Below are 24,556 nucleotides of genomic sequence, written 5' to 3'. Positions count from 1 at the left end.
GACAGATCCTGAAACTGAGGCTCCAGTACTTTGGCCACCTCATGAGAAGAGAAGACTCCCTGGAAAAGACCCTGATGTTGGGAAAGATGGAGGGCACAAGGAGAAGGGGGCGACAGAGGACGAGATGGTTGGACAGTGCTATCAAAGCTACGAACATGAGTTTGACCAAACTGCGGGAGGCAGTGGAAGACAGGAGTGACTGGCGTGCTCTGGTCCATGGGGTCACTAAGAGTCGGACATGACTAAACAACAACAACAAGGAACTGGATCTAGTTGGCCAGGACCTTATCTTCCCACATCATTTGTGTGCCTGTCAGTCACCTGTCAGTCACCTAATGTCACAGTTGTGTCAGGTTTTGCCTGTATGATCTGAAAACAAACTGTCTGGGCAAGGCACTGTACTAGGCAAGTTCTACCAATCAGATGAGTGTGGCTTGGACTCAAAGGTCTTGTGGGCTGAATTTGGCCCGTTGGCCAGAGATTCCACACCCCTGAATTAGGCTCCATCAACATGATAAAGCTGTATCATACTCCTTTAAATTAAAGTGTCCAGGATTATTTGGGGGAAGCCAGAACTGGGGGAAGTGGTATGGTACTGCTTTAAATGTATAGTGCAGATGGGGCCAGAGTCCAGCTTCCTTTAAACGCCATTGAACTTGGTGTCTGCAAGCTGGCAGAGTCTTTAATCAGAAATGCAAGGAATCAGACTCAATGCACAACCCGCTCCTGCCCATATACCTGTAGTAGAAATCCTGCTTCACCAGTGAAGCTAAAGCTATGGTTGCAGAATTGATACTCAAATCATTATTATTGCAGGCTCGCATTCCCTTCTGTGCCTTCCTCTAACTATAAGAATATAACACAAGGTGTGTGCTGCATGGTGTCTCCCGTTGTAAACTTACCTCTCTGTCTTTGGCACAAAGAGAAAAATAAAAATGCTCACAACCCTGTCCAGGACACTCAGACCAGGTAAACTGTTTTGGCTAAGGAGTTTATGAGCAAATCAGGCTGCAATGGAATCAGGTAATGGTTTAGTGTAACTACCATTTACCCTGGAGGAGAGGGAAGTTAATTGCTCCCAATTGCCTCTGAGGAAGGAAGAAGTAGGTTAAATATTAGCAAGAAGCAGCCATGTAAAAACAGCTCAGCAACAAAGAAGGATCCCAGGAGATACGGTAATACTTCTAGTTTCAGAAGCCTGGGATCAGCTGAACTGAATAACCACAGGTACATCTAGGCATTTGATGCCGACTTTGTAGAACTCTAAAATTCATTGGTGTCTGGCTGTTCTGCTTGGTGTTTGGGTCTTAAATATCTGATGCTTGCATCTGACAATTGCTTAAGCATCCCCTGTGTTTTTGTGGAGGAGGAGGATGGGGGAGAAAAACAGAATAAGAGGACTCCACCTCCAGTGAACCCCCTGTCTCTAGCTCCTATTAGCTACTCTGCTCACTGCCCCATTCATTTCTAACCACCACTGACAGCAGGGTGCTGTCCCAGTGTCTGTAGATGTGGGTTTATGCAAAACTCCCCTTCCAGCAGGTGGTTCACAAAGATACACATCTATGTACTTAAAAAAAGAAAGAAAGCACTGTAGCCATGAGCTGTGGGTCTGACCCACTTTCCCCCCATTTTTCATTACTCAAGCAGGAAGGAACACTTGTGGTTTCTTTGCATCTACAGAGACCCTAATTAGAATGCTCTGCGATCATTAGGAAAGAGCCTTTAATTGCTGCTTGGTGCAAATGGGGCAATTATCATGGCTGGACAGGCCGAGCTGGGCTTTGCTTTGACTCTGAGACAAACTAGATGAGATTGTGAAATTGTGTGACTGCAGTTAGCACACACTTTTTTTTTTGTTATGCCAATTTGCAACTCGGTGGTAGGGGCGTGGGTGTGGACTTGATTCAAGGACCCCTCCTTCCCCTCTCTGTGAGGGCTCCTCTAGATAACACATTCATTGAGCATTCCCCCCAGATTTCCCTTTCCAAAGCTTACATGGAGCTTAGACAATTTCTGCTCTTTATTCAGCATTTGTTTTTATTTGTTTTCAGGAAGGTTATCGGTCATTGAGCTTTCATCTCACATTAATCCTGATTTGCTTGGATTTGTCTCACTCTATTTGGCACAATGGATCAGATTTCATTGCATTTAGGTGTGTCTGTAGATCAGGGATTGGGAACCTCCATTGCAGGTTTAGACCTATGTGTTTAGTCAGACTCTTCGACTTCATAGCATTAGTTTCTGCTGCTGGAAGTACTGGGTTTGGGTCATATATATATACACACACACACACACATATACACACACACACACCATATATATATATATATATGGTGTGTGTGTGTGTATTCTTCAGTTTGCTTTAGGTTTATTGTTTGTTTTTCTAACTGCTTCCTAACCTGCCCTGAGATAGGATGACGAAGGGTGGGATTAAAATACAAAAAAATAAGAAATAACAATGCAAAATAAAACCATGGTCCTCCAAGTGTCACCGAGTTCCATTCCCCATCAGGCCTGGCTAGTATTGCTAGTGATCAAGGATGATGGGAACTGTGGTCCAACAACATCTCATCCAAACACCTGTAAGGCCCTAGAGCAGGCATCCCCAACCTCCAGATGTTTTGGACTACAATTCCCACCATCTCTGACCACTGGTCCTGTTAGCTAGGGATCATGGGAGTTGTAGGCCAAAACATCTGGAGGGCCAAAGTCGGGGATGCCTACCCTAGAGCCACCATTGCCTGGACAGGTGGAGCCTATGCTATGTGTCAGTCAATTGCAGTCAGGGGGTTGGGCCAGAAGATGCAACCCTGGACTTCCCAACCTAATCCTCCACATATATAAATACATGTGCTTGTATCCAGGAGCAGAGTTAACCCAAGGCCAGTGAAGGCTGATGCACCAGGGTGAATGGGGCACTCACCAACCAACCTTAGCCTGCCCTTAGCTTGTCCCTACTTGCCTGCCTTCTTTCTTACAAACAACCCAGGGGGTGGCCCTGACTGTCAGTTTCCTTCTTCTTAGTGTCAGTGCTGCCCTTGTACAAAGCAGCAAGGAGGAGGAGTGTGGTGCAGTGGTTAGAGTGTTGGACTAGGACCTGGGAGAACAGGATTCAAATCTCCACTCAGGCATGTAGGTCACTAGGTGACCTTGGGCCAGTCACTGCCTCTCAGCCTAACCTGTCTCCCAGGGTTGTTGTGAGGATATAATCGGGAAACTATATGTGCTGCCTTGACCTTCTTGGAGGTAAGGTGTAAAAGGAATGCAATAGTAAATAAAATATAAAACAACAACAACCCTAGAATGAGTTGGCTGTGCCTGTCCTTAGCTCTGGCTCCACCTACTGTTGGGCTCCCTGTCCTCTCTCTGATGTCTTCATTAGCTGCCTAAATGTTTTGACTCTGGGTGCCTGTCTAATTTCAGCTGGCAATTGATTCTAGAAGGCTGGAGCTGCCACACTAAAAGCCTGGTTGTTAGCACAAGCAAGGTGCACCTCTGGGGCATATGATACTCTCAGCGGTGAAGCCCAAGAGATGCCCCACATATAGTGTGCTGTGATAATCCATTTCTGGGGTTAGCAATGCCAAGAACACAGCATCCAAACCATCTCAGTCCAGGAATGGTCCTATCAATCTTAACCAGCCAAAGCTGGCAGAAGGCATTCCTAACCATCAAGGCCTCCTGTGCCTCGAGTGACAAAGGTTTTCATTAATGCAGTGGTACCTCGGGTTAAGTACTTAATTCATTCCGGAGGTCCGTTCTTAACCTGAAACTGTTCTTAACCTGAAGCACCACTTTAGCTAATGGGGCCTCCTGCTGCCATTGTGCTGCCGGAGCACGATTTCTGTTCTCATCCTGAAGCAAAGTTCTTAACCCGAGGTACTATTTCTGGGTTAGCGGAGTCTGTAACCTGAAGCGTATGTAACCTGAAGTACCACTATATGTGCATTTTTATATTGCTTGACTGGAGAATGGCACTGCATAATTTGGAGTGAACTTTGGTTGGCTGTGTTCTAGTTTACATATTGCTTTTGAACATTGGAGACTTAGGTAGGTTTGCCTTTAAATGTGAACTGAATTAAATGTCTCCCTTATCCCTCCTAACAATAGCAGCTGAAGAAATAAAAATGCCATGAAACACAGCAAAAAGTGTTGATTGATTATGGAGATCAGAACCATATAATTTTTTAACAAATGGGAGGACATAATTACCCTAAATGGTAAACAATAATGGAGTAAAAGAACCCACAGAGAGAGAGCATACTTCTTGTATACATCCATTTCAAAGTGTACATGGAGGTATTCAGGGAAACACACACAGAGAGGGAGAGAGAGGAGGAGGAGGAGAGATGGCAAGGTTGGGCCCAGGTTACCTGAAAGATCAAACTCCCTATATGAAACTGCCTGAGTGCTAAGATCCTTGGATGAGCATCTCATCTTGGTCTCATCAACATAGGAACCAACTCCTAGGGGCTGTGGGGTCTTCGGCCCCCACAGTAAATTATTTGAGGGGGCCAGGCCCCCACAAAGTTGTTGGTCATTCCCATTCAAATGGTGTGTGTGCACTGCATCATGCGATTGATTATGGAGGGCGGGGCTTACCTGGGCCCCCACAATATTTTATTCAAGTTGGCACCCCTGCCCATCTACATCAGATGCTTAGTTGGTGGTGACATGAGAAAGAGGCTATTCCGTGCTGTCCGTCCATATTGTGAGATTTCCTCCCAAGAGGATGGCTCCCTCTTTGTTATTCTTCTGACGGCAGGCTCAGACCTTCCTCTTCAAGACACACTTTTGACAACTAAGGTGCAGGTGATGCTGACAACCAGGCTGCCATTATAATTATTGTTTTTAACCGGTCTGTTTTTATAACATTAGATTTTGTAAGGTTGGGAGATGTTGAGGGCCATCTTGGATCCCAGCTTGGGAGAGAGGTGGGATATAAATACATTAAATAAATAACAACGAGACTGGGGTGGGAGGAACTGTGCCCCTCCAGGTGTTTCTGGACTACAAATCCCTTCACCCTTGGCCACCAGTCATGCTGGCTTGGGGCTAATGGGAGCTGGAGACCAGAAACATTGTTTGGAAAGCCCCAGGTGTTCCCTTCCCCCCACAATAAACTTTAGTCCCTGTAGCTCCCCACAACTCCAGTTCAAGACATTATTTAACCTTGAGCAACACCTCGTGGCCAAGTTCATATTTACAACTAACCCAGAAAGCTTTTTTGAGATTGTTGCTCATTTCTGGATGAAGAGGGAGATCTCCTGCTTTGAGGGAGACATTGCGTTTTCCTCAGCTGCTGCTGAGAAAATATTTTCGCTCTCGTACTGCCCTTTCTCCTGTTGTTGCACCATGTTATGAATTTTCAATTGCATGCTCCCCAGGGCAGGAAACTCCTTATATCCTGAAGTGTGTCATGCACACTAAAAGCATTATACAAAGAAGGAGAAGACACCATTGTAACTGCTTTGTTTCTGCTTTATTGTCTCTTAGCAGCAAACCGCCCCAAGACGCAAACTTAGATGAGCAGTTTGCATCAAAGATCACGTGTAACAGACAACAAAACCAGCATGGATTGCATCCCATGATCAGTCCTACTGAGAGTATATCCATTGAACTAAATAGACAGGACAGGAATTATAGTATACACTTTGATAGACTAAATGTGAAGAGATGTAAAAACTGTAAAAAAAAAAAAAGAGTGTGAAAGACTATTAGGAGAATCAGCTTTCTCAAAGCATATTAAGAATATTAGATATAAGAATATAGCAGTGTTCGCCAAAATATTGGGAAATATTAGAAAAAGATGGAGACAATTGGAAATTGCAGAGTTTGGATAAAATGAAGGACAAAGTGCGAGACTGGTTACATTATGCTCAGATTAAAGAAATCTTTAAAAATGACAAAAAGCTAGGGTTTCAGGTGGAGAAATCGAAATTGGAAACAGAATTGTTGGAACCAAAAACTAAGGTACTTTCAAGAATGTATAACTTGCTGTTAAAATGGAATACACAAGATGAAATGGTTAAATCAGCTATGATAAGGTGGGCACAGGACATTGGGTATAATATTATGTTTGAAGACTGGGAAAGGTTGTGGACCACTGGGCTGAACTTCACTGCATGTAATGCTTTGAAGGAAAATGTAATGAAGATGATATATAGATGGTACATGACCCCAGTTAAACTTGCCAAGATACACCATTTGTCTGATAATAAATGTTGGAAATGTAAAGAAAATGAAGGAACATTCTTTCACCTCTGGTGGACCTGCCCTAAGGTGAAGGCCTTCTGGGAAATGATATATAATGAGCTGAAAAAGGTATTTAAGTATACCTTTACCAAGAAACCAGAGGCCTTCCTTCTGGGCATTGTCGGCCAGAAGGTGTTAAAGAAGGACAGAACATTTTTTATGTATGCAACAACGGCAGCAAGGATACTCATCGCTAAGAATTGGAAAACCCAAGAACTACCCACACTGGAAGAGTGGCAGATGCAACTGATGGACTATATGGAACTAGCTGAGATGACTGGCAGAATCCGAGACCTGGGAGAGGAGAGGGTCGAAGAAGATTGGAAGAAATTCAAGATTTATTTTAAAAAATACTGTAATTTGGTTGAATGTTAAGAAAGGATGCTAGATCATAAATAATTGTGCACCACTAAAATAGAAGGAATTAAGATGATAAGTAAATTTGAGGAAAAATTATAAACCTATTGGAGAATTTATAGATTATATTTAAATGAATTTGACACAAGAGTGTAAACAAGATGATAAATTGCTGGCAAGAATTGAAAATGATGCAAATGAGAGCGGGAGGCGCGAGGGAGTCCATAGATGTCAGGAAAAGATGTTATGATATATGTTATGCTGTTTTTATTTTTGCATTTATGTTTAAAACCCAAATAAAATATATTTTAAAAAAAAAAGAATATAGCAGTGTTCAAAACTCCCATTGTTCTAGGCGCATTTTGCAACTGGGGATTTCATTAGCGTGAGCTCTGGACGCAGTACTGCGCCTAAGATTTCAGATTAAAACTGCAGAGTGGAAGGAAAGGAGGACCTTTTTCTGCCTCCCCACTTCCAGCTAGTCTCTGAAGACTGGAGAAGAGACCATTTTAAAAATGTTAGGGGAGTGGGGAGACATTCCGTTATTGTGCCCGTAACCTCGGTTTAAGGTGCCATTTAGCACCTAGCTTTCATATCTCAGTTTCTAACACTAGAATACAGATATTAAGAATCTGTAAAGAATGTTTATGCAGGTCAAACCCTGCCTTGAGTGATAGATAGCAGGCACCCTGTTCTTGCTGAATCTGGCACCCAGCTCAGATAACACAGGCATGCTTTTCCTCTGAGAAGGTGACCTCATTCTGGCATCTCCATGTAGGGCTGGGAGAGATTACTGAGAACCAGGAGAGCTGTTATACAGTACAACATACTGTTTTATTAGTCGTTCTGTGATGCTTCTGCACTGTTACCGCAGAGAGGAACTACCGTATTTTTCGTTCTATAAGACACACTTTTCCCCCTCCAAAAATTAAGGGGAAATGTGTGTGCGTCTTATGGAGTGAATGCAGGCTCCATGGCTTCAGGGATAGCCACCTGAAGCCTCCGGAGTGCAGCAGGAGCTCCTGCCGCACTCCAGAGGCTTTGCATTGCTTTCGCTGAAGCCTGGAGAGGCACTGCACAGCTTTCCCTCTCTGCGCAGCGCCCCTTCAGCGAAGTGGGAGGAGAAATTGAAGGGGCTCCGTTTCTCCTGCCGCTTCGCTGCACAGAGAGGGAGAGAATTTTTTTTACTTGTTCTCCCCCTCTAAAACTAGGTGCGTCCTATGGAGTGAAAAATACGGTATTGTGTTAGAACATGAGCAGACAGATAACGAAAAGCCCTGACCATTTGTGGCACAAAAGGTTCCAGGATTTCAACAAGAAGTTGCAGCACATGTCGAAACTGGAAAAGAAGCAGAATGTCCTCTGATATTTTCCCAGGTACACACAGTACTGAAAGCAGGAACATGTGTGACAGCTTTGATATCATCATCGACACACGGTGTCATGAATGCTCAATTTTAAAAAAAAACCATGAAAAAAACACCTTGAAGGAAAGCTTGTGCTCCACTCCTGGGCAACCCTACTCAGGAGAAAGCCTCACTGTCTTCAACGGAGTTTAATCCCTTGCAAGCATGTTTAGGATTCCACCCTCAATATAGAATCCAGTTTCCATGGTTTCACACCAGAGGGTGGCAGAAATTCCTCTTGGTTGTAATGCCGGTGTGTGCTGTAATTCTATGGAAATGTGAATAAGAGAGAGAGAGAGAGAAGGAAGAATAAATGGGAGGGGACTGCAATTTTGCACACATAATCTCAATCCCTGAGAATCTCAGTTTTTGAGCTTTTTTTTTTTTAAGAGTAGCGGCTTTGTATGCCATCATGACTGTGAATATCTGCTTGGAATTGTGTGGGGGGGGGTCAATGATATTTTGCAGCATTTGTGTCTTCTTAGTTTAGAGAATTGATGTGTGGAAGTGAGAGCTGGTCCATAAAGAAGGCTGATTGCCGAAGAATTGATGCTTTTGAATTATGGTGCTGGAGGAGACTCTTGAGAGTCCCATGGACTGCAAGAAGATCAAACCTCTCCATTCTGAAGGAAATCAGCCCTGAGTGCTCACTGGAAGGACAGATCCTGAAGCTGAGGCTCCAATACTTTGGCCACCTCATGAGAAGAGAAGACTTCCTGGAAAAGACCCTGATGTTGGGAAAGATAGAGGGCATAGGGAGAAGGGGACGACAGAGGACGAGATGGTTGGATAGTGTTCTTGAAGCTACCAGCATGAGTTTGACCAAACTGTGAGAGGCAGTGGAAGACAGGAGTGCCTGGCATGCTCTGATCCATGGGGTCACGAAGAGTCGGAAATGACTAAACAACAACAACAGTTTAGAGAAAAGATGAGCAAGAGGGGACACGGTAGAAGTTTATTAAATTACACATGGCAGAAAGTGGGTAGAGAGAAGGTTTGCTCAGTCTCTCATACTGCTGGATAGAACTCATGGACAGGTGGTGAAGCTGAATGTCTGAGGGTTCAGAAGAGAGAAAAATACAGTATTTATTCATGCAGCTCAGTGGCGGAGCTTCATGCTCTGGCACTGGGGGCGGAGAGCAGGCGGGGGCGGGGCTAGCGTGTCCTGGGGCGAGGCGGGCTGCCTGCGGGGGCGTGGCACCCAGCGTGGGCGGGGGGGGGCAGCCGCAATGGAACCCCACCGGGATCGTGCTTCTGGGGGTGGTGCGCTCCCCACGCCCCCCTCTTCCTCTGCCAGTGGCTGTAGTATTATTATAATATATTTATTCATGCAGCACCTTTTCCCCTGACAGGGACCCAAGGCAGCTTACAGAAGAAGAGTTTGGATTTGATATCCCGCTTTATCACTACCCTAGGGAGTCTCAAAGTGGCTAACAATCTCCTTTCCCTTCCTCCCCCACAACAAACACTCTGTGAGGTGAGTGGGGCTGAGAGACTTCAGAGAAGTGTGACTGGCCCAAGGTCACCCAGCAGCTGCAGGTGGAGGAGCAGGGAATCGAACCTGGTTCACCAGATTACGAATCCACTGCTCTTAATCACTACACCACACTGGTAAAATAAGAACAGATAAACACATTAGTTAAACTATGGAACCCCATAGTTAAACTGTGGAACTCCCTCCTTCAAGAGCCAGCGATAGCCATCAGCTTGGATGGTTTTAGATAAGAGGGTTATATAAAGATAAGGCTATCAATGGCTGCTAGCCATGGTGGCTGTGTGGTGCAGTGGCTAGAGTGTTGGACTAGGTTCTGGGAGACTAAAGTTCAAAGCCCCACTTGGTCATAAAGCTCACTGAGTGACTTTGGGCCAGTCACTCTCACTCTCAGCCTAACCCACCTCACAAGGTTGTTGTGGGGATTAAATGAGGAGGGAGAGAACTACGTACATTGAGCTTTTGGGGGGGAAGGTAGGGTAAAATGCAAATAATACTGCTACTGCTACTACATCTGAACAACAGTTGCTGGAAATTGTATGTGGGGAGAGTGATTCAGCACTCAGGCCTTAATTTCAGGCCCTACTTTCAGGCAGCCCATGTGAGAGAAGAAGGCAGGACTAGATGGGCCTTTTAGCTTGATCCAGCTGGTTCTCATTATGCTCTTATCTTGGAAACCAAAAATTATTTTTAGACAGTAATCACTGGTCCTAAATAACTTTAAAAATTGAGTTTAAGGAACAGATAGGTAGCCGTGTTGGTCTGCCATAGTCAAAACAAAACAAATTCCTTCCAGTAGCACCTTAAAGACCAACTAAGTCAGTTCTTGGTATGAGCTTTCGTGTGCATGCACACTGTGTATCTGAAGAAGTGTGCATGCACACGAAAGCTCATACCAAGAACTGACTTAGTTGGTCTTTAAGGTGCTACTGGAAGGAATTTGTTTTGTTTTGAGTTTAAGGACTTAACTTACAAAGAAACCATCTCATTACTGTAACAGAAATTATGGAAGGGGGGCACATCTTTAAAGTTGTTAAGTTACAAATATTATGCCTGAATGCATCCTTTCGACATGACCGCTCAGGGAATATACCTAGCTTTATGAATCATATAAAATCAACACCTCCATTCCAACACCGTTTTGCCCTTGGAAAAATGACTCCCCCCCCCCCGCCACCTCCCCAAGCTTGAAGACATGTATACACACCTCATACCCCAGGAAACGCCCAGAGGTGACAATTGCTGGGCTCATTGTTCTCCAAGGGAAGCCAAATCTCATCACCAGACTTGCCTCAGGCTCCAGACATGCAAAGGAAGTTCTATTGTACTTTGGGTGGGTGTTTGCCTATGCTAATCTTATACCTGGGTCTTGCGCTGACATGTCTGCTTATGCTAATCTTGTACCAAGGACTTGTATGGACATGTTTGCCAAGGTTAAACTATTGAAACCCCTGTCTACCCCTCCCCTTTTGTGACATGTCAGTGATGTATCAATGATGCTGTACGAACTGTATTCTGGGATATGGTGGGAAAGTTTTAAAAGTCCTTGTCACCCTACCCTCTTTGAACCTGTTGCGCAATAAACTTTGGTCTACAGCTCTTTGCTCCAGTTGGTGGCTGGACTCCTTCCTTTATTCCGCAGGGACCCGCGGGCTCTGCCTGACAAGCTGGGTGACTGAGCAGCCTCACACCTAGATTTTTCCGTAACACTTCTAATGTATTTATTTTACAACAGATGCACTATCTGATTCTGTAACCCGTTTTTGCTTGCTACTACTTTCCCCATGATATTTGTATTTTTGTTAAACTACAGAATTTCCCAATAAAACCCCCTTTTTTAAGGATGTGTGTGCTGGCCACGTCCCATCCGCATTGGCTCCCCTGCCATCCAAGGGAAGGGTGTTCATGGCTAACACAGAGTGCACCCCTTTGCTCGGCCCACTCCCCCCCTTTAAAGTTCACAGCTGCCAACACGCAAGGGGCTCAAATATCCCCACAAGTCTGCCCCTTATCTGCCAGCCTCCAAATTCCCCTAGGCCCAGGGCATCTCGAGGTAGTGGGGTATAAAGTGTCCAAGTGTGTTGATGTTAAAACAAGAAGCCATTACAACAGGTTTTTAACAAGTTCTGAAGTTTACTAAAACAGAAAGAAGGACTTTTAAGACAAAGATATGCAATGCTGAAGTTACAGAAAACCAGGATATTCTCTTTGGAGCAAAAAACCCCAAAATAAAGCAGATTAAAATGCAATCTACCCTCACTGGGCTTCCACAATCCATAACATATCAGACTCTCTGAAGAATCTTGCTCCTGAGTAACAACCCTTTATTTCCCTTGTTCCTTATCACATTGAGTTCCTCCAGGATGGCTTCCTGGTTAACATAGGCTCCCCTTGTCAACCTCATGCTCCGCCCCTTGCCTTCCAGGTTCCTGGAAGTTTGGAGCAGGATATCCCACCCCTCACATACTTTGCACCAGGGCTGGCCCAATGGCACCTGAGGCAAACCACAAAATGGCATTTCCCCCCCCCCCACAGGAAAGAAGGGGTGAGTGAAGATCTACATCAGGAACAAGGCAAGGTGTGTGGAATCAAATCAGCCTTAACTGATGGTTGAAGTGGAATCAAAGGTTGTCAGGGGGGTAGGGGAAGGGGCCCGTTCAGAATCATGCCAGGTAGATGCAGAGCCCAGGAGACCTCAGAGGGCAGACCCACCATTTCCTTCTGGGTGGGGGGTGGGGTGGAGAAGACCATCAGAGGCCACTGGAGAAGGCTGCCGAGGAGGCCGTACACCCAGCCCCCAAGTAGCACACCACAGCTGTGGCTGCTATGTATCCTTGAAGGTCGGATCTGTTGCCCCTGTGCATTTTGTCACCTGAAGCAGTTGCCTCACCTTGCCTCATGGGTGCACTGGCCCTCCCTTGACATTTGAGCCTCAGGGCATTCAGTAGCTTTCCAAGCTATCCCTGTAATTCTCAATGCACAAGCAAGAAAGACATGTTTGTATGACATGCAAGTCCATGCATGCAACAATATGCATCTGCCCATGCAAAGAGTACAGTGAAGTCCAATTCCTTCATGGCTGCTGGGGCTGCGGGAGAGAAATAATGCAAAACAGAAAAAAAGCTGAACAAGCAATTTCTGTCATTAGCCTGTCTGCACAATTAGCAGAAGCAAAATGTAAGGTAGGGCAGCCGCAGAGCACATTATGCAAGCAAGAGTAGGGCAAGGGAAGAGGTGGGAGAGAACATCTGCTTTGCATGCAGAGGCTCCCTGGTCCAATCACCAACACTGGTTGGGAAAGGCTCCTATCTGAAACTCCAGAGAGCAGCTGCAATAGATGGACCATTAGATGGACCTGGTTTAATAAACCAAACCAACAACCATTTGCCAAACAAAGATTACCTAGAAAAATATTTTTGTGGTTGTACCTCAATATGGACAGATAATTCTTTCCTAATCCAAACTGGAGCTCCACAATGACACAAAATGTGAGGATTCACCCTCCAGAGATTCTTGCTTCGATCTCAGCCCTACCTTGATGCTTGACTGAACATTGCTTCTCATGGTGTCTAATCTCTACTCTGAGGGACTTCTTTCTTACACTTGGCAAAGAACAATCTTTGCAGGGAAACAGACAAAGACTTGTAAAATTTCTCATTGGAAAAGTTGTAGATGAAGGGATCCAAGCAACAGTTGACCATGCTGAAAACCAAGGAGACATAATAAGCTATTTCTACACGGTACCGAAGCTCACAGGATGTCCAGTAATATCTCACAATCAAACCCACTGTCTGGCAGATGTGGAGGGGCGTGAAGCAGATGCCAAAGATGACCAGAGTGATGGTGATCATCTGCTTGGACTTGGTCTTCATCACCTTGCCTCGAAGATTGGCTTGACTGATTTTAGAAATGTAGGCTCCCAACATCACATAAGATACCAGAGAGATGCCAAAGGGAATGAGGAAGCAGAAGATCCCCAGGAAGATTCTGTATGTTAGATAGAGGTAAGCCAGCTCCGACCGGTAGATGCTCAGGCACTTGACCGAGTTGCCGATGACTGAAGTCTTGAGGAAGAAGAAGAGTGGAAGCCCCTGCAGGAAGAGGGTTGCCCAGAAGACCAAGACCAGCTTTTTCATGGCAGACTTCTTCCTCCAGAGGGTCTTGGCATTGTAGTGGACAATGGCTTGGTACCTGTGGATGCTTATGAGCATGAGGAAGTAGATGCTTCCATACAGGTGGGTGCTGAGCAGGAAGACTTGAAGCTGGCAGACAAACTGCCCAAAGGGCCAGTGGTTTCCCAAGCTGAAATAGGCAACCATCAATGGCATGACCGGAAGGACAATGATGTCTACCAAGGCCAGGTTGAACTGAAGCATGATGCCAGAATTCCAGCACTTGATGGCAAACCAGAAGATCCAAAGGCTGATGCTGTTGAAGACCAACCCGCCCACTGAGAGGATGCCCCAAAGGATTGGGATGGAAAAGTGGAGCTCCCACGGCAGGCATTGTGTCACGTTGGTGGCGTTCATTATGTGACGGAGGCAGGCGGCTCCAGATGCTTTGGAAGAGATGTCCACACGACTGCTCGTCCAGGAAGAAAAGAGGAGAAACAAAAGACAGGTTTTCAGTTCCCTGCCACTTCCTAGAAGATATGGTTCAACTGTGTCCTTTCTGTTGTGTAGTTGTGTTGTGCTGTGTGTCCCCCACCCCCCTTTGTATGTTGTAGGTGAAGGTACATTTCCTTTTAAGGTCTTCTAATATGTCCTCAGACAACGGGAAACAACCCCAAAAGGTGGAACCTGTTGTTCATTTCATGACCTCTGCGGTGTGCTCAGAAATTATCTGGTCCTTCAAATGCTGGAGAAATCTGAGAGCGTCTTTAAAACTAGGGCACTTCAATTAGAACACTTGTTTATTGAGCATTCGTCCTGATTTGTGTGCAGAAGAAATCTAAGAAGAGCCCTGCTGGATCAGGCCAGTGGCCCATCTAGCCCAACAACCTGTTCCAGATGTCCCAGTGCTAAGCCTGAAAACAAGGACCTGTGTGCAACAGCTCAGATTTGATGACAATTGCCATTTTTGGAGCATGCATTCACATTTGTTTGCACAGAGGCTAGATGAAGCTGTGTCAAAGCAAATGTTATCCCAGACTTTGCAGTGCATTTTCTAATTTCGAGGGGAAGTGGGTTTGCCATGTGAAAGCTCCCAATGGGCTCTAAATGTGCAACCTACTAGCCATGATGGCTTTGCTCTGCCTGCACAGCCAGAAGCAGCAATTGCCGGTTCCAATTGCCGGTTTCTAGAGACCACAGGAGGAAAGAAGGTTCTTGTACTCAGGTCTTGCTTTTGAGTTTCCTATAGAGGCTTATAAAAGGTTCAGGCTTTACGGTGAGGGGTGGGATGATGATGAACCATTGTTCTGCCCGGACACTGAGGTTCAGTGCCAAGGGCCTTCTGGCGGTTCCCTTGCTGTGAGAAGCCAAGTGACAGGGAACCAGGCAGAGGGCCTTCTCGGTAGTGGCCCCTGCCCTGTCGAACACCATCTCTTCAGATCTCAAGGAAATAAATATTTGACTTTTAGAAGACATCTGAAGGCAGTCCTGTTTCGGGAAGTTTTTAAAGGATTGATGTTTTTATTATGTTTTTAGATATGCTGTAAGCTGCCCAGAATGGCTGAGGAAACCCATTACCCTAAATGGCCTCGGTCCAGTATATCTGACGGAGTGTCTCCACCCCCATCGTTCTGCCCGGACACTGAGGTCCAGCGCCGAGGGCCTTCTGGCAGTTCCCTCGCTGTGAGAAGCCAAGTTACAGGGAACCAGGCAGAGGGCCTTCTCGGTAGTGGCACCCGCCCTGTGGAACACCTTCCCACCAGATGTCAAAGAGAAAAACAACTACCAGTCTTTTAGAAGACATCTGAAGGCAGCCCTGTTTAGGGAAGCTTTTAATGTTTAATAGACTATTGTATTTTAATATTCTGTTGGAAGCCGCCCAGAGTGGTCGAGGAAACCCAGCCAGATGGGCGGGGTATAAATAATAAATTATTATTATCATCATCATCCAGGTCTGAAAACAGGCACATGGTCAGGGAGCCAGCCAGAAATAAATCACACAAAGTAAGTGAAGTTAACTCATTATTAAAAGAAACAGTCTTCTCAGGGGAGGCAGGCCTAATGAACACAGCAACTCTTCACGATAGGTCTTGCCCCTGTGAGGCAGTTGTGGAGACAAAAGGACCCTGCCTTCCCATGGCTAAGTCTCCTTGTCCTCCCAGTCCTTCCCAAACAACCTGAGACTACACCTATGAGGCACCTGCTCCTCTTGCCTCATACCTTTCCCAGTCCTGGGAGACCAAGGTGGGAAGAGAGCTTGTCACAGCAAGAGGGGGAGACCCTCCTGGCTTCTTCACCAGCCTGACTCATCTCTGCCTCTTGGCCTCCCTCTTCTCCAGCTTCCTCCTCCGTTTCTGATTTGGGACTTCTCTCTGCTACAGACCCTTCAGCTTCCGACTCCTCCTCCTCCCAGGCTCCCCCCTCTAACCACGCATCATCATTCTACCACCAATCCATGGGCTCTGAGCCTTCTTCTCTTGGGGGTTCCCCAGCTGTTTTCTCCCACTATTCCTCTGAGTCTAGCCAGTCTATGACACATGGACACTGGTGTCTTGAATGATGTAAATACACTCCCAAAGACAAAAGGCTGGTTTTCTTTTCTTTTCTTCCTATTTCTAAAAAGGTGTTTTATTCTACTATAAATAACATTAAACAAACCTTAAAGGATTGGGGGTTGAGGCAACAAGAGCATTCTTACTCCCCTTCTGCCCATACCACATTATGGTTTCCCACTGGCTAGTTTTCTGCATTCTTTAAAAAGAATACACACATAAACACTAGTTACATCCCACCCTTCCTCCACGGAAGACCACACCTCTCACTGGCCCTACCTTGCATCCTCCTTGAGTATTTTTGCTTCATTGGGATGTGTCCTTCAACTGTGATCATGCCTCTTGCTTGTCTGGACAGAGACTAGAGAGGAGTGACTATATGTAGACCCTAGGTCACATTACTCCGTACCTTTAAAGCACATGGAGTCATAGGATTTCAGAGTTGGAAGGGAACCCAAAGGTCATCTAGTCCAACCCACTGCAATGCAGGGATTTCCCCCAGCATCCTCTTTCCAAGCAGGCCTGGTGCCCCGGGACACTTCTAATGCACAAAGAACCCTTTCATGTCTGACACCAGCAGCTGGGATTTAGGGGATATACTGGCCTTGCACATGGCTTCTCTTAAAGAAGCTTGGGAACTGCAGGTTGGTACAGGTGCTGGGAATTGTAGCTCAGTGTGGCATAATCTACAGCTCCTACAGGAAACAGGAGGAACGGCTTATGAGGAACGGCTAAGGGAGCTGGGCCTGTTTAGCCTGGAGAAGAGGAGGTTAAGGGGTGATATGATAGCCATGTTCAAATATATAAAAGGATGTCACATAGAGGAGGGAGAAAGGTTGTTTTCTGCTGCTCCAGAGAAGCAGACACGGAGCAATGGATCCAAACTACAAGAAAGAAGATTCCACCTAAACATTAGGAAGAACTTCCTGACAGTAAGAGCTGTTACAGGCGCTGGGAATTGTCGCTCAATGTGGAGTAAATTACTGTACCCAGGATTCTTGGGGGGAAGCCATGTGCTTTAAGTATACGGGGTGTGTGTGTGTGTGTGTGTCTGTCTGTCTGTCTGTCTGTCTCTGTGTCTCTGTGTCTCTGTGTTTGTGTCATATGTATCAGCTTCAATTTTGCAATCCTTAATTTGGTGATATTCAATCCCATTGCAAAATAGTGACAGACTGCCCAACACATTTCCCTAGTTCTCTACTGTTATGTACTGAGCTGAATCCTAGAACAATAGGATCCAGAATGCAGCAGTCTGATTGGTCCACAGGAGCCACCCAATCCAGCTCCAGGTGGAAGTGAATCAGCGACCTGATTGGCCTGCAGGAGCAGCCAATCAGGCTTCTGGAGGAAGTGAATCCGCAACCTGATTGGCCTACAGGAGCAGCCCGGAATTAGCCAATCACGCGGGGCCCATTGTGTAATTAATGTATATATAGCTAGATGTTTTGGGGAAAGTTTCATTCATTGCTGCTACGAGCTGAATAAAGAACATGAAATTTACACTCGACTCTGAGTATATTTCATCTACAGTGCTGCTATTTCCCCCCCTGCTGAGGATAGGGAGAAAGAGAAGGAACAGATGTGTGTGAGACATGTTTGGTACAAGACTGTATACATGTGTTTCTTTAACTCCATTGCAGTCAGTGGCGCCATCAGGACTGAATTTTAGGTCAGATGCCCAGGGGCCCCACATAGCATAACAAGAAGAAGCCCCCCCCCCACAATGCAGCAGAGCTGGCTTGCCACATTTTGAAGTACACAAAGCAACACACATTACCATAGAGAGTCTCCTTGCTGCTCCCTGTAAGGCATTGAGTCCAGACTCAAATATTGCCCACACACAATACTGATTTCAGTTCCCTAATTATGACCACCCGGGTTCCCTATTTCCAAAATCCATTTCCTCTGTGCAAGCCAGAACAGAAGCAGGAAATCAAATAGGGGGTGTACTTCCTGAAATCCATGCCCACCTCTGAGCCGAAACAAAACTGGCCTATTGGCAGCTTGTATGGAAGTGGGCAGCCTTTGGCCCTATGGATGTTTCTGAACCACAACTCCCATCAGCCCCAGCAAGCACAGCCAATGGTCAGGGCTGATGCAGGTTGTAGTTCAGCAACAACTAGAGGGCAAAATATTCCCCATATTGGAATTACGGTAGATCTTCGCTTTTTGCTTTCAGACCTCTATCTAATTATCTGTGCCTAAGGGAAGGTTGAGGGACGTGGGTGGCGCTGTGGGTTAAACCACAGAGCCTAGGACTTGCCGATCAGAAGGTCAGCGGTTCAAATCCTCGTGAGGGGGTGAGCTCCCGTTGCTCGGTCCCTGCTTCTGCCAACCTAGCAGTTCGAAAGCATGTCAAAGTGCAAGTAGATAAATAGGTACCGCTCCGGCGGGAAGGTAAACGGTGTTTCCATGCGCTGCTCTGGTTCGCCAGAAGCGGCTTAGTCATGCTGGCCACATGACCCGGAAACTGTATGCCGGCTCCCTCGGCCAATAAAGTGAGATGAGCGCCGCAACCCCAGAGTCGGCCACGACTGGACCTAACGGTCAGGGGTCCCTTTACCTTTAAGGGAAGGTTGGGGGGCTGCTTTTGCCTCTGGCACAGCCCACCACTGCTATGCAGCCCCTAACATTTGTTCAGAAGGGAATGTGACACCCCTGGATTGAAAAATGTCCCCCACCCCTGAGATAAACCATTGTTTCCCATTGCATCGGTTTGGTGCAACCCAGAAGCAGAACCTTCTAATTTCCTCCATTCATGCATAGAGGAAGGAGCAGAAGGAACTTGCAAGATAAGGGCTTGTGCCATTGCTTGTGATCTGGACCAGTAAGTCACAAACTGGTGTGACTGTGAAGCAAATCTAATGGCCTTAAAACAGGACTGGGGAAACAGCTGTCCCCTTGATGTTGTCCTCCAGCTCCCAGCAGTCAACATCTGGGGGGCCACCTGTTCCTCACCATTCCATCTGAAGAGCTGATCAACAAAATTTAGTGTTTGTAAATTAAAAAAACACATATCCAGGGCTCCCCAAGTGTTCTGCAAAAACAGCATTTTAAAAAGCCAGGGCTGTGACAATGAAAAAAACCCAAAAGAGTCCTGTGACAATGTAATAACTAAGTGGTGTTCAGCCCAACCTGACTTGTTTAGTTAGAAGCAAGTCCTGTTGTGCTCAGTGAGGCTTGCTGCTGAGTAAGCATGCATAATACCACATCTTAATGGCAGAAGAGACATAGCAAGCTGCAGTGAATTTTTTTTTTTTTTTTTTGCAGGGGAACAGTTAGGACCAGAGGTGCCAGCTTGTGAGGGCAATTGGTGGGGGTGTTGTTGCACATGTGACATTGCGATATCCTGGCGTTGTGCACATGGACATCATGCCTCCTTCTCTAAGCCAGGCAGAAGCTTCCCTAGTTTTGGGAAGGAGTAGACCTGCCAGAATGCTATTTGCAGAAATAAATGGGTCCCACGGTAGCTTTCCTGTGGTTTGACAAGCCACAGCCCTAGAAATTTCTCACCGTTATTTCCTCTACTGGGCTTGGTTTCTTGAGAACAATCAAGCATCGTCAGTCACAGGAAAGTAAGGTTGAGGCAAAATGCCAGCAGCCCATGATGCTCACACGAGGCTCCTGCAAGGAGGGAGGTACCTGTGGGCATGATGAGCATGGATGCTTCCTTGGTGCACATTGGGGTCCTTGGGGTCCATTGCTTCATGTCTGGGGACAAGTGGGGCCTTTGCACCTCCCTTAGGATTTGGCCTGGCCGCCTCTGGTCTTTGTCCCTCTCTCTTGCCATCCTAAGTAAGCCAGTAAAAGGTAAAGGGACCCCTGACTATTAGGTCCAGTCATGGACGACTCTGGGGTTGTGGCGCTCATCTCGCTCTATAGGCCGAGGGAGCCGGCGTACAGCTTCTGGGTCATGTGGCCAGCATGACTAAGCCGCTTCTGGCGAACCAGAGCAGCGCACGGAAATGCCGTTTACCTTCCCGCCAGAGTGGTACCTATTTATCTACTTGCACTTTGACTTGCACTGCTAGGTGGGCAGGAGTAGGGACCGAGCAACAGGAGCTCACCCCGTCGCAGGGATTCGAACCGCCGACCTTCTGATTGGCAAGTCCTAGGCTCTGTGGTTTAACCCACAGTGCCAGTGGTGGCTGACAAAAACTGGGGTGATTCATCCAGGGTTGGGGTGGGACAGGAACTACTGAATTTTTTAAAAAATACTCTTTTTTTGGAACAAGAGCAATAATCAGAGCCCTGCTGAATCGGCCCAAGGAAGACCCTTCTAGTCCTGCCTGTCAGGATGCTACAGGTGAGAGCTGTGTGCAGGCTATTGACCAAAGGTGGACAAACTAGCCCAGATGGAGAATGACCGTTCCCCCACCAGAGGTACTACCCCTCCCCTAACACCCATACAATGAATAGTTACCTGAAAAGGCATGGTCATAACGAAAAGTTAAGCCAGAGGTCAAATCAAAGCCAGTTACTAACTGCTTTGAAATGAATCTGTGTGTGTTTGTGTGTGTTTATTTCACAACATTTATACACAGCTTGATTGTAATGAAACCTCTAAGACGGTTTACAGGAAGAAACTAAAATTAAAATTATTGACAAAATATATTTAAAAACAGGTAATTAGAAACCTTTTAAAAACAATTAAGATCAGCATTAAACTAAAAAGAGACTAAAACATGTCAGCTCATCCTTTATGCGTCTGTGTAGGCTTGCTTGCTTGCTTAAATAACATTGTTTTAAGCAAGCACTGAAAAGAGAACAGTGAAAATGCGTGTCTAATGCCAACAGGCAGGGAGTTCCAAGGTGTAAGTGCTGCTACACTGAAAGAAGAATTCCTTAGAAGTGCACAATGGGTATTACGGTATGTGGCACCTGTAATAGTACCCGTTCTGCAGATCGAAGCTTTCGAGTGGTGTAAGGTGAATCCCACAAATAAACTGACCCCAGGCTGTTAATGGCTTCTCACACGAATAATAACAGCTGAACTTGGCCCAGTAGCAAGTGAGCAACCGTTGCAGGTGTCTGAGCAGAGATGTTATAGGCAGACAGAAGCAGGTCACATTCTGACAGCAACTGGGCTACAGCGTTCTGCACCCAACTGCAGCTTCTGGATCAAGTACTGTACAAGGGAAGCTGTATGTAGAGTGTGTTGCAGACTTGGGCCCGTAACAGAGCCAGGTCTGCAAACCAAAGTGGGATTTCTTTGTGGGAAGTGGATTGCTGTTTCCCTTTCCCTCTCCTTCTGTACAACCAGATTGCAAGCTGGTTTCTCTATGTACCCTACTGAGTAAAGATAAAGATGTTCTGCTTCCCCCTTTCACAATATTTGCCAATATAGGAGATAGTCAAACAGTGCTCCAGAGCCTGCTGTTTCCTCTTAACTGTGCACAATGAATCAAGCAGCCAGGAGCCATGAACGTGAAGAGCATTCTGCTTATTTGCCAACCACCTGGCAAGTCTTAAAACTTAATAGGTATGCTGCTGATGCCTCAGTTTTTAAAGAAAATATACCTGTGGTTAAAACTGGAGGTCACATTCATGTCGCAGTTTATTCCATTTCCCTATCTTAATTTTCACATTATATTTGAGCTTTCACGCAATGTAAAAGCCATTTCTGGGAAGCAAATGGACTGTAGTGCTCACGTCTATGTTATCTGATTGCAGAAAGTATCTCTATGCAGCCCTCTTAAAACAGAAAACTCAGAAGTAAAGTGAGGAAATTTGGGGCAGCTTACCAGTTCCTTCCTGCCATTTTCATGGGAGAGTCACAGGGGAACAGAAGCAAGCTTGTGTAGACAGGGTGGGGGAGCATCAATGTTGACCACCGATGTTCATTGGTGTGAATGAAATTTAGCATGACATGTCAGCATATTGGTCTAATGCAACGGGTACTACAGTGTGAAAGGAGTATTAGAAAACACGAGAGAGGAGCTAGCATTATAAGGAAGACTAATGCAATATTCCCCATTCCCCTAAGTCTCTTTACCCTCCAACTCAGAAACAGAAATTTGGTGTGTGTGTTTGTGTTTTGCTAAGAGATCCAAAACTACACACACTTAGAGGATGTGTTGCTTGCTGCATGTTTGTGCCTTGCTTTTCCTCCCAGGAACTCAGGGCTGTGGATCTTGTCTTCCCCTCCCCACTTTTTATGGTCACAGCACCCCTGCGAGGTAGGCTAGGCTGAGAGTTGGTAATTCAGTCCCCGAAACTGTGAAACTGCTTTGCTTGTGGTTATTTATCAGGCAATTTGGGGTCTGGTAAAGGTAAAGGGACCCCTGACCATTAGGTCCCGTCGTGGCCAATTCTGGGATTGTGGCGCTCATCTCACTTTAGTGGCCGAGGGAGCCAGCGTACAGCTTCTGGTCATGTGGCCAGCATGACTAAGCCGCTTCTGGCGAACCAGAGCAGCACACGGAAACACCGTTTACCTTCCCGACGGAGTGTTACCTATTTATCTACTTGCACATTGACGTGCTTTTGAACTGCTATGTTGGCAGGAGCAGGGACCGAGCAACGGGGATTCGAACTGCCAACCTTCTGATCGGCATGTCCTAGGCTCTGTAGTTTAACCCACAGCGCCACCCACGTCCCATGGGGTCTGGTAGTTTGCTGTAAATATCACATGTTGCATTTAAGCTGCTTTTCTGGCTTTGTGGGTGTTTATTTTTCTTTTCATGATCTGTGAATGGCGCTATATCTTTGTAACTTGCTTTTCTTCCCAGATGCTAATAGTTGTGCACATTATCCTCCCCACCTTCATATTTGCAACAGCCCTATGAGGTAGGTAGAGTTAACATATGTATATAAGCAGCAGTTCTTGTCAATAGATTGCTGGCACAATCCACATAGAGTTTATGTGGCTCAGATCCTGTCAGCATCCCGGCACCTGACAATATCTAACATTGCTTACAACCCCATAGTGTTTTATCTTTTACCTTTCCTTTTCCGAAGGACATTTTCTCACTTGGACACCAATAATCCTCTTAGGGAATTGGAAAAGAGCCTGTGAAATTTCTCGTTGGCAAAGTTGTAGATGAAGGGATCCAAGCAACAGTTGACCATGCTGAAGACCAAAGAAATGTAATAGGTGACTTCTATGTGGTACAGAACCTTGCAGGACACGCCATGATATCTCACAATGGAAGCCATGGACCCACAGATGTGGAGGGGTGTGAAGCAGGTGGCAAAGATGACCAGGGCAATGGTGATCATCTGCTTCGACTTGGTCTTCATTACTTGGCCTCGGAGATTGGCTTGACTGATTTTAGCAATGTAGGCTCCCAACATCACATAGGACACCAGAGAGATGCCAAAGGGAATGAGGAAGCAGAAGATCCCCAGGAAGATGCCATAGGCTAGGTAGAGATAGGTCAGCTCTGACTGGTAGATGCTCAGGCACTTGACCGAGTTGCCGATGACTGAAGTCTTGAGGAAGAAGAAGAGTGGAAGCCCCTGCAGGAAGAGGGTTGCCCAGAAGACCAAGACCAGCTTTTTCAAGGCAGACTTCTTCCTCCAGAGGGTCTTGGCGTTGTAGTGGACAATGGCTTGGTACCTGTGGATGCTGATGAGCATGAGGAAGTAGATGCTTCCATACAGGTGGGTGCTGAGCAGGAAGACTTGAAGCTGGCAGACAAACTGCCCAAAGGGCCAGTGGTTTCCCAAGCTGAAATAGGCCACCATCAATGGCATGACCGGAAGGACAATGATGTCTACCAAGGCCAGGTTGAACTGAAGCATGATGCCAGAATTCCAGCGCTTGATGGCAAACCAGAAGATCCAGAGGCTGATGCTGTTGAAGACCAACCCGCCCACTGAGACGATGCCCAAAATTACTGGGAGGGCAAAGTGGATCCCCTCTGGCTGGCATTGTGTTACGTTGGTGGTATTCATTCGGTGAAGGAGACAGGTGGCCTAAGTAGAGTTGTCCGTACACGTTCCAATTCAGAATACAGAGTCGGCAAGCAGGAGGAATGATAATTTGCTTGTGGTAGGTGAAGTCAGCTGCTAGCAGTGCCCTTCTGTCACAGCCCTGAAAGTGTGGCCGAGGTGGGGCCCTTCTCCCCTGCCCATTTCCTATTTTTCTCAGGGCTTCTTCTGAGTCAGTTTCACACCCAAAAGAAAGACTGAAACTTGTGTTGCTTCTCTTGCACAGAAATCTGTCACTGACACTTCAAGTCTTTCGGTTTTTGTTTTTATTTCAGAGAGTTTAACACTGAACTTTAAAAGCATGGGGCTGAGTCCACCTAAGGCCCCATCTGCATTATACCTACATTTAAAGCATCACCATATCACTTTAAATATTCATGGCTCCCCCCAAAGAGTCCTGGGGACTGTAGTTTGTTCAGAGTGCTGAGAGTTGTTAGGGGACCC

The 24,556-nt window shown here is 46.2% G+C and overlaps 2 protein-coding genes across 3 annotated transcripts; both read right to left on the bottom strand.

Annotated features, from left to right (window-relative positions):
- Nucleotides 1-12,910: 12,910 nt before the first annotated feature.
- LOC309333816 (P2Y purinoceptor 2-like) lies at nt 12,911-14,042 on the bottom strand (the record flags this gene model as incomplete). The annotated part of the gene is made up of 1 exon (XM_081847751.1): nt 12,911-14,042. One exon carries the CDS (start codon nt 14,040-14,042, stop codon nt 13,083-13,085), a length of 960 nt encoding a protein of 319 aa, XP_081703877.1. The 3' UTR covers nt 12,911-13,082.
- On the bottom strand, nt 13,960-24,167 carry LOC309333819 (P2Y purinoceptor 2-like). 2 transcript variants are annotated; one of them, XM_081847775.1, is made up of 2 exons: nt 23,122-24,167; nt 13,960-14,094 (listed from the first exon to the last, which is right to left on the bottom strand). In XM_081847775.1, exon 1 carries the CDS (start codon nt 24,074-24,076, stop codon nt 23,147-23,149), a length of 930 nt encoding a protein of 309 aa, XP_081703901.1. In that variant the 5' UTR covers nt 24,077-24,167; the 3' UTR covers nt 13,960-14,094; nt 23,122-23,146. The 2 variants fall into 2 exon arrangements, with proteins under 2 accessions (XP_081703901.1, XP_081703902.1); XM_081847776.1 differs by having other exon boundaries at nt 14,027-14,097.
- Between the last annotated feature and the right edge of the window lie 389 nt (nt 24,168-24,556).

The sequence above is a fragment of the Podarcis erhardii genome, assembly GCF_964252035.2.
Source record: "Podarcis erhardii genome assembly, chromosome: Z".
NCBI lineage: Eukaryota > Metazoa > Chordata > Lepidosauria > Squamata > Lacertidae > Podarcis > Podarcis erhardii.
This window is presented reverse-complemented; position numbering and strand designations above follow the sequence as displayed.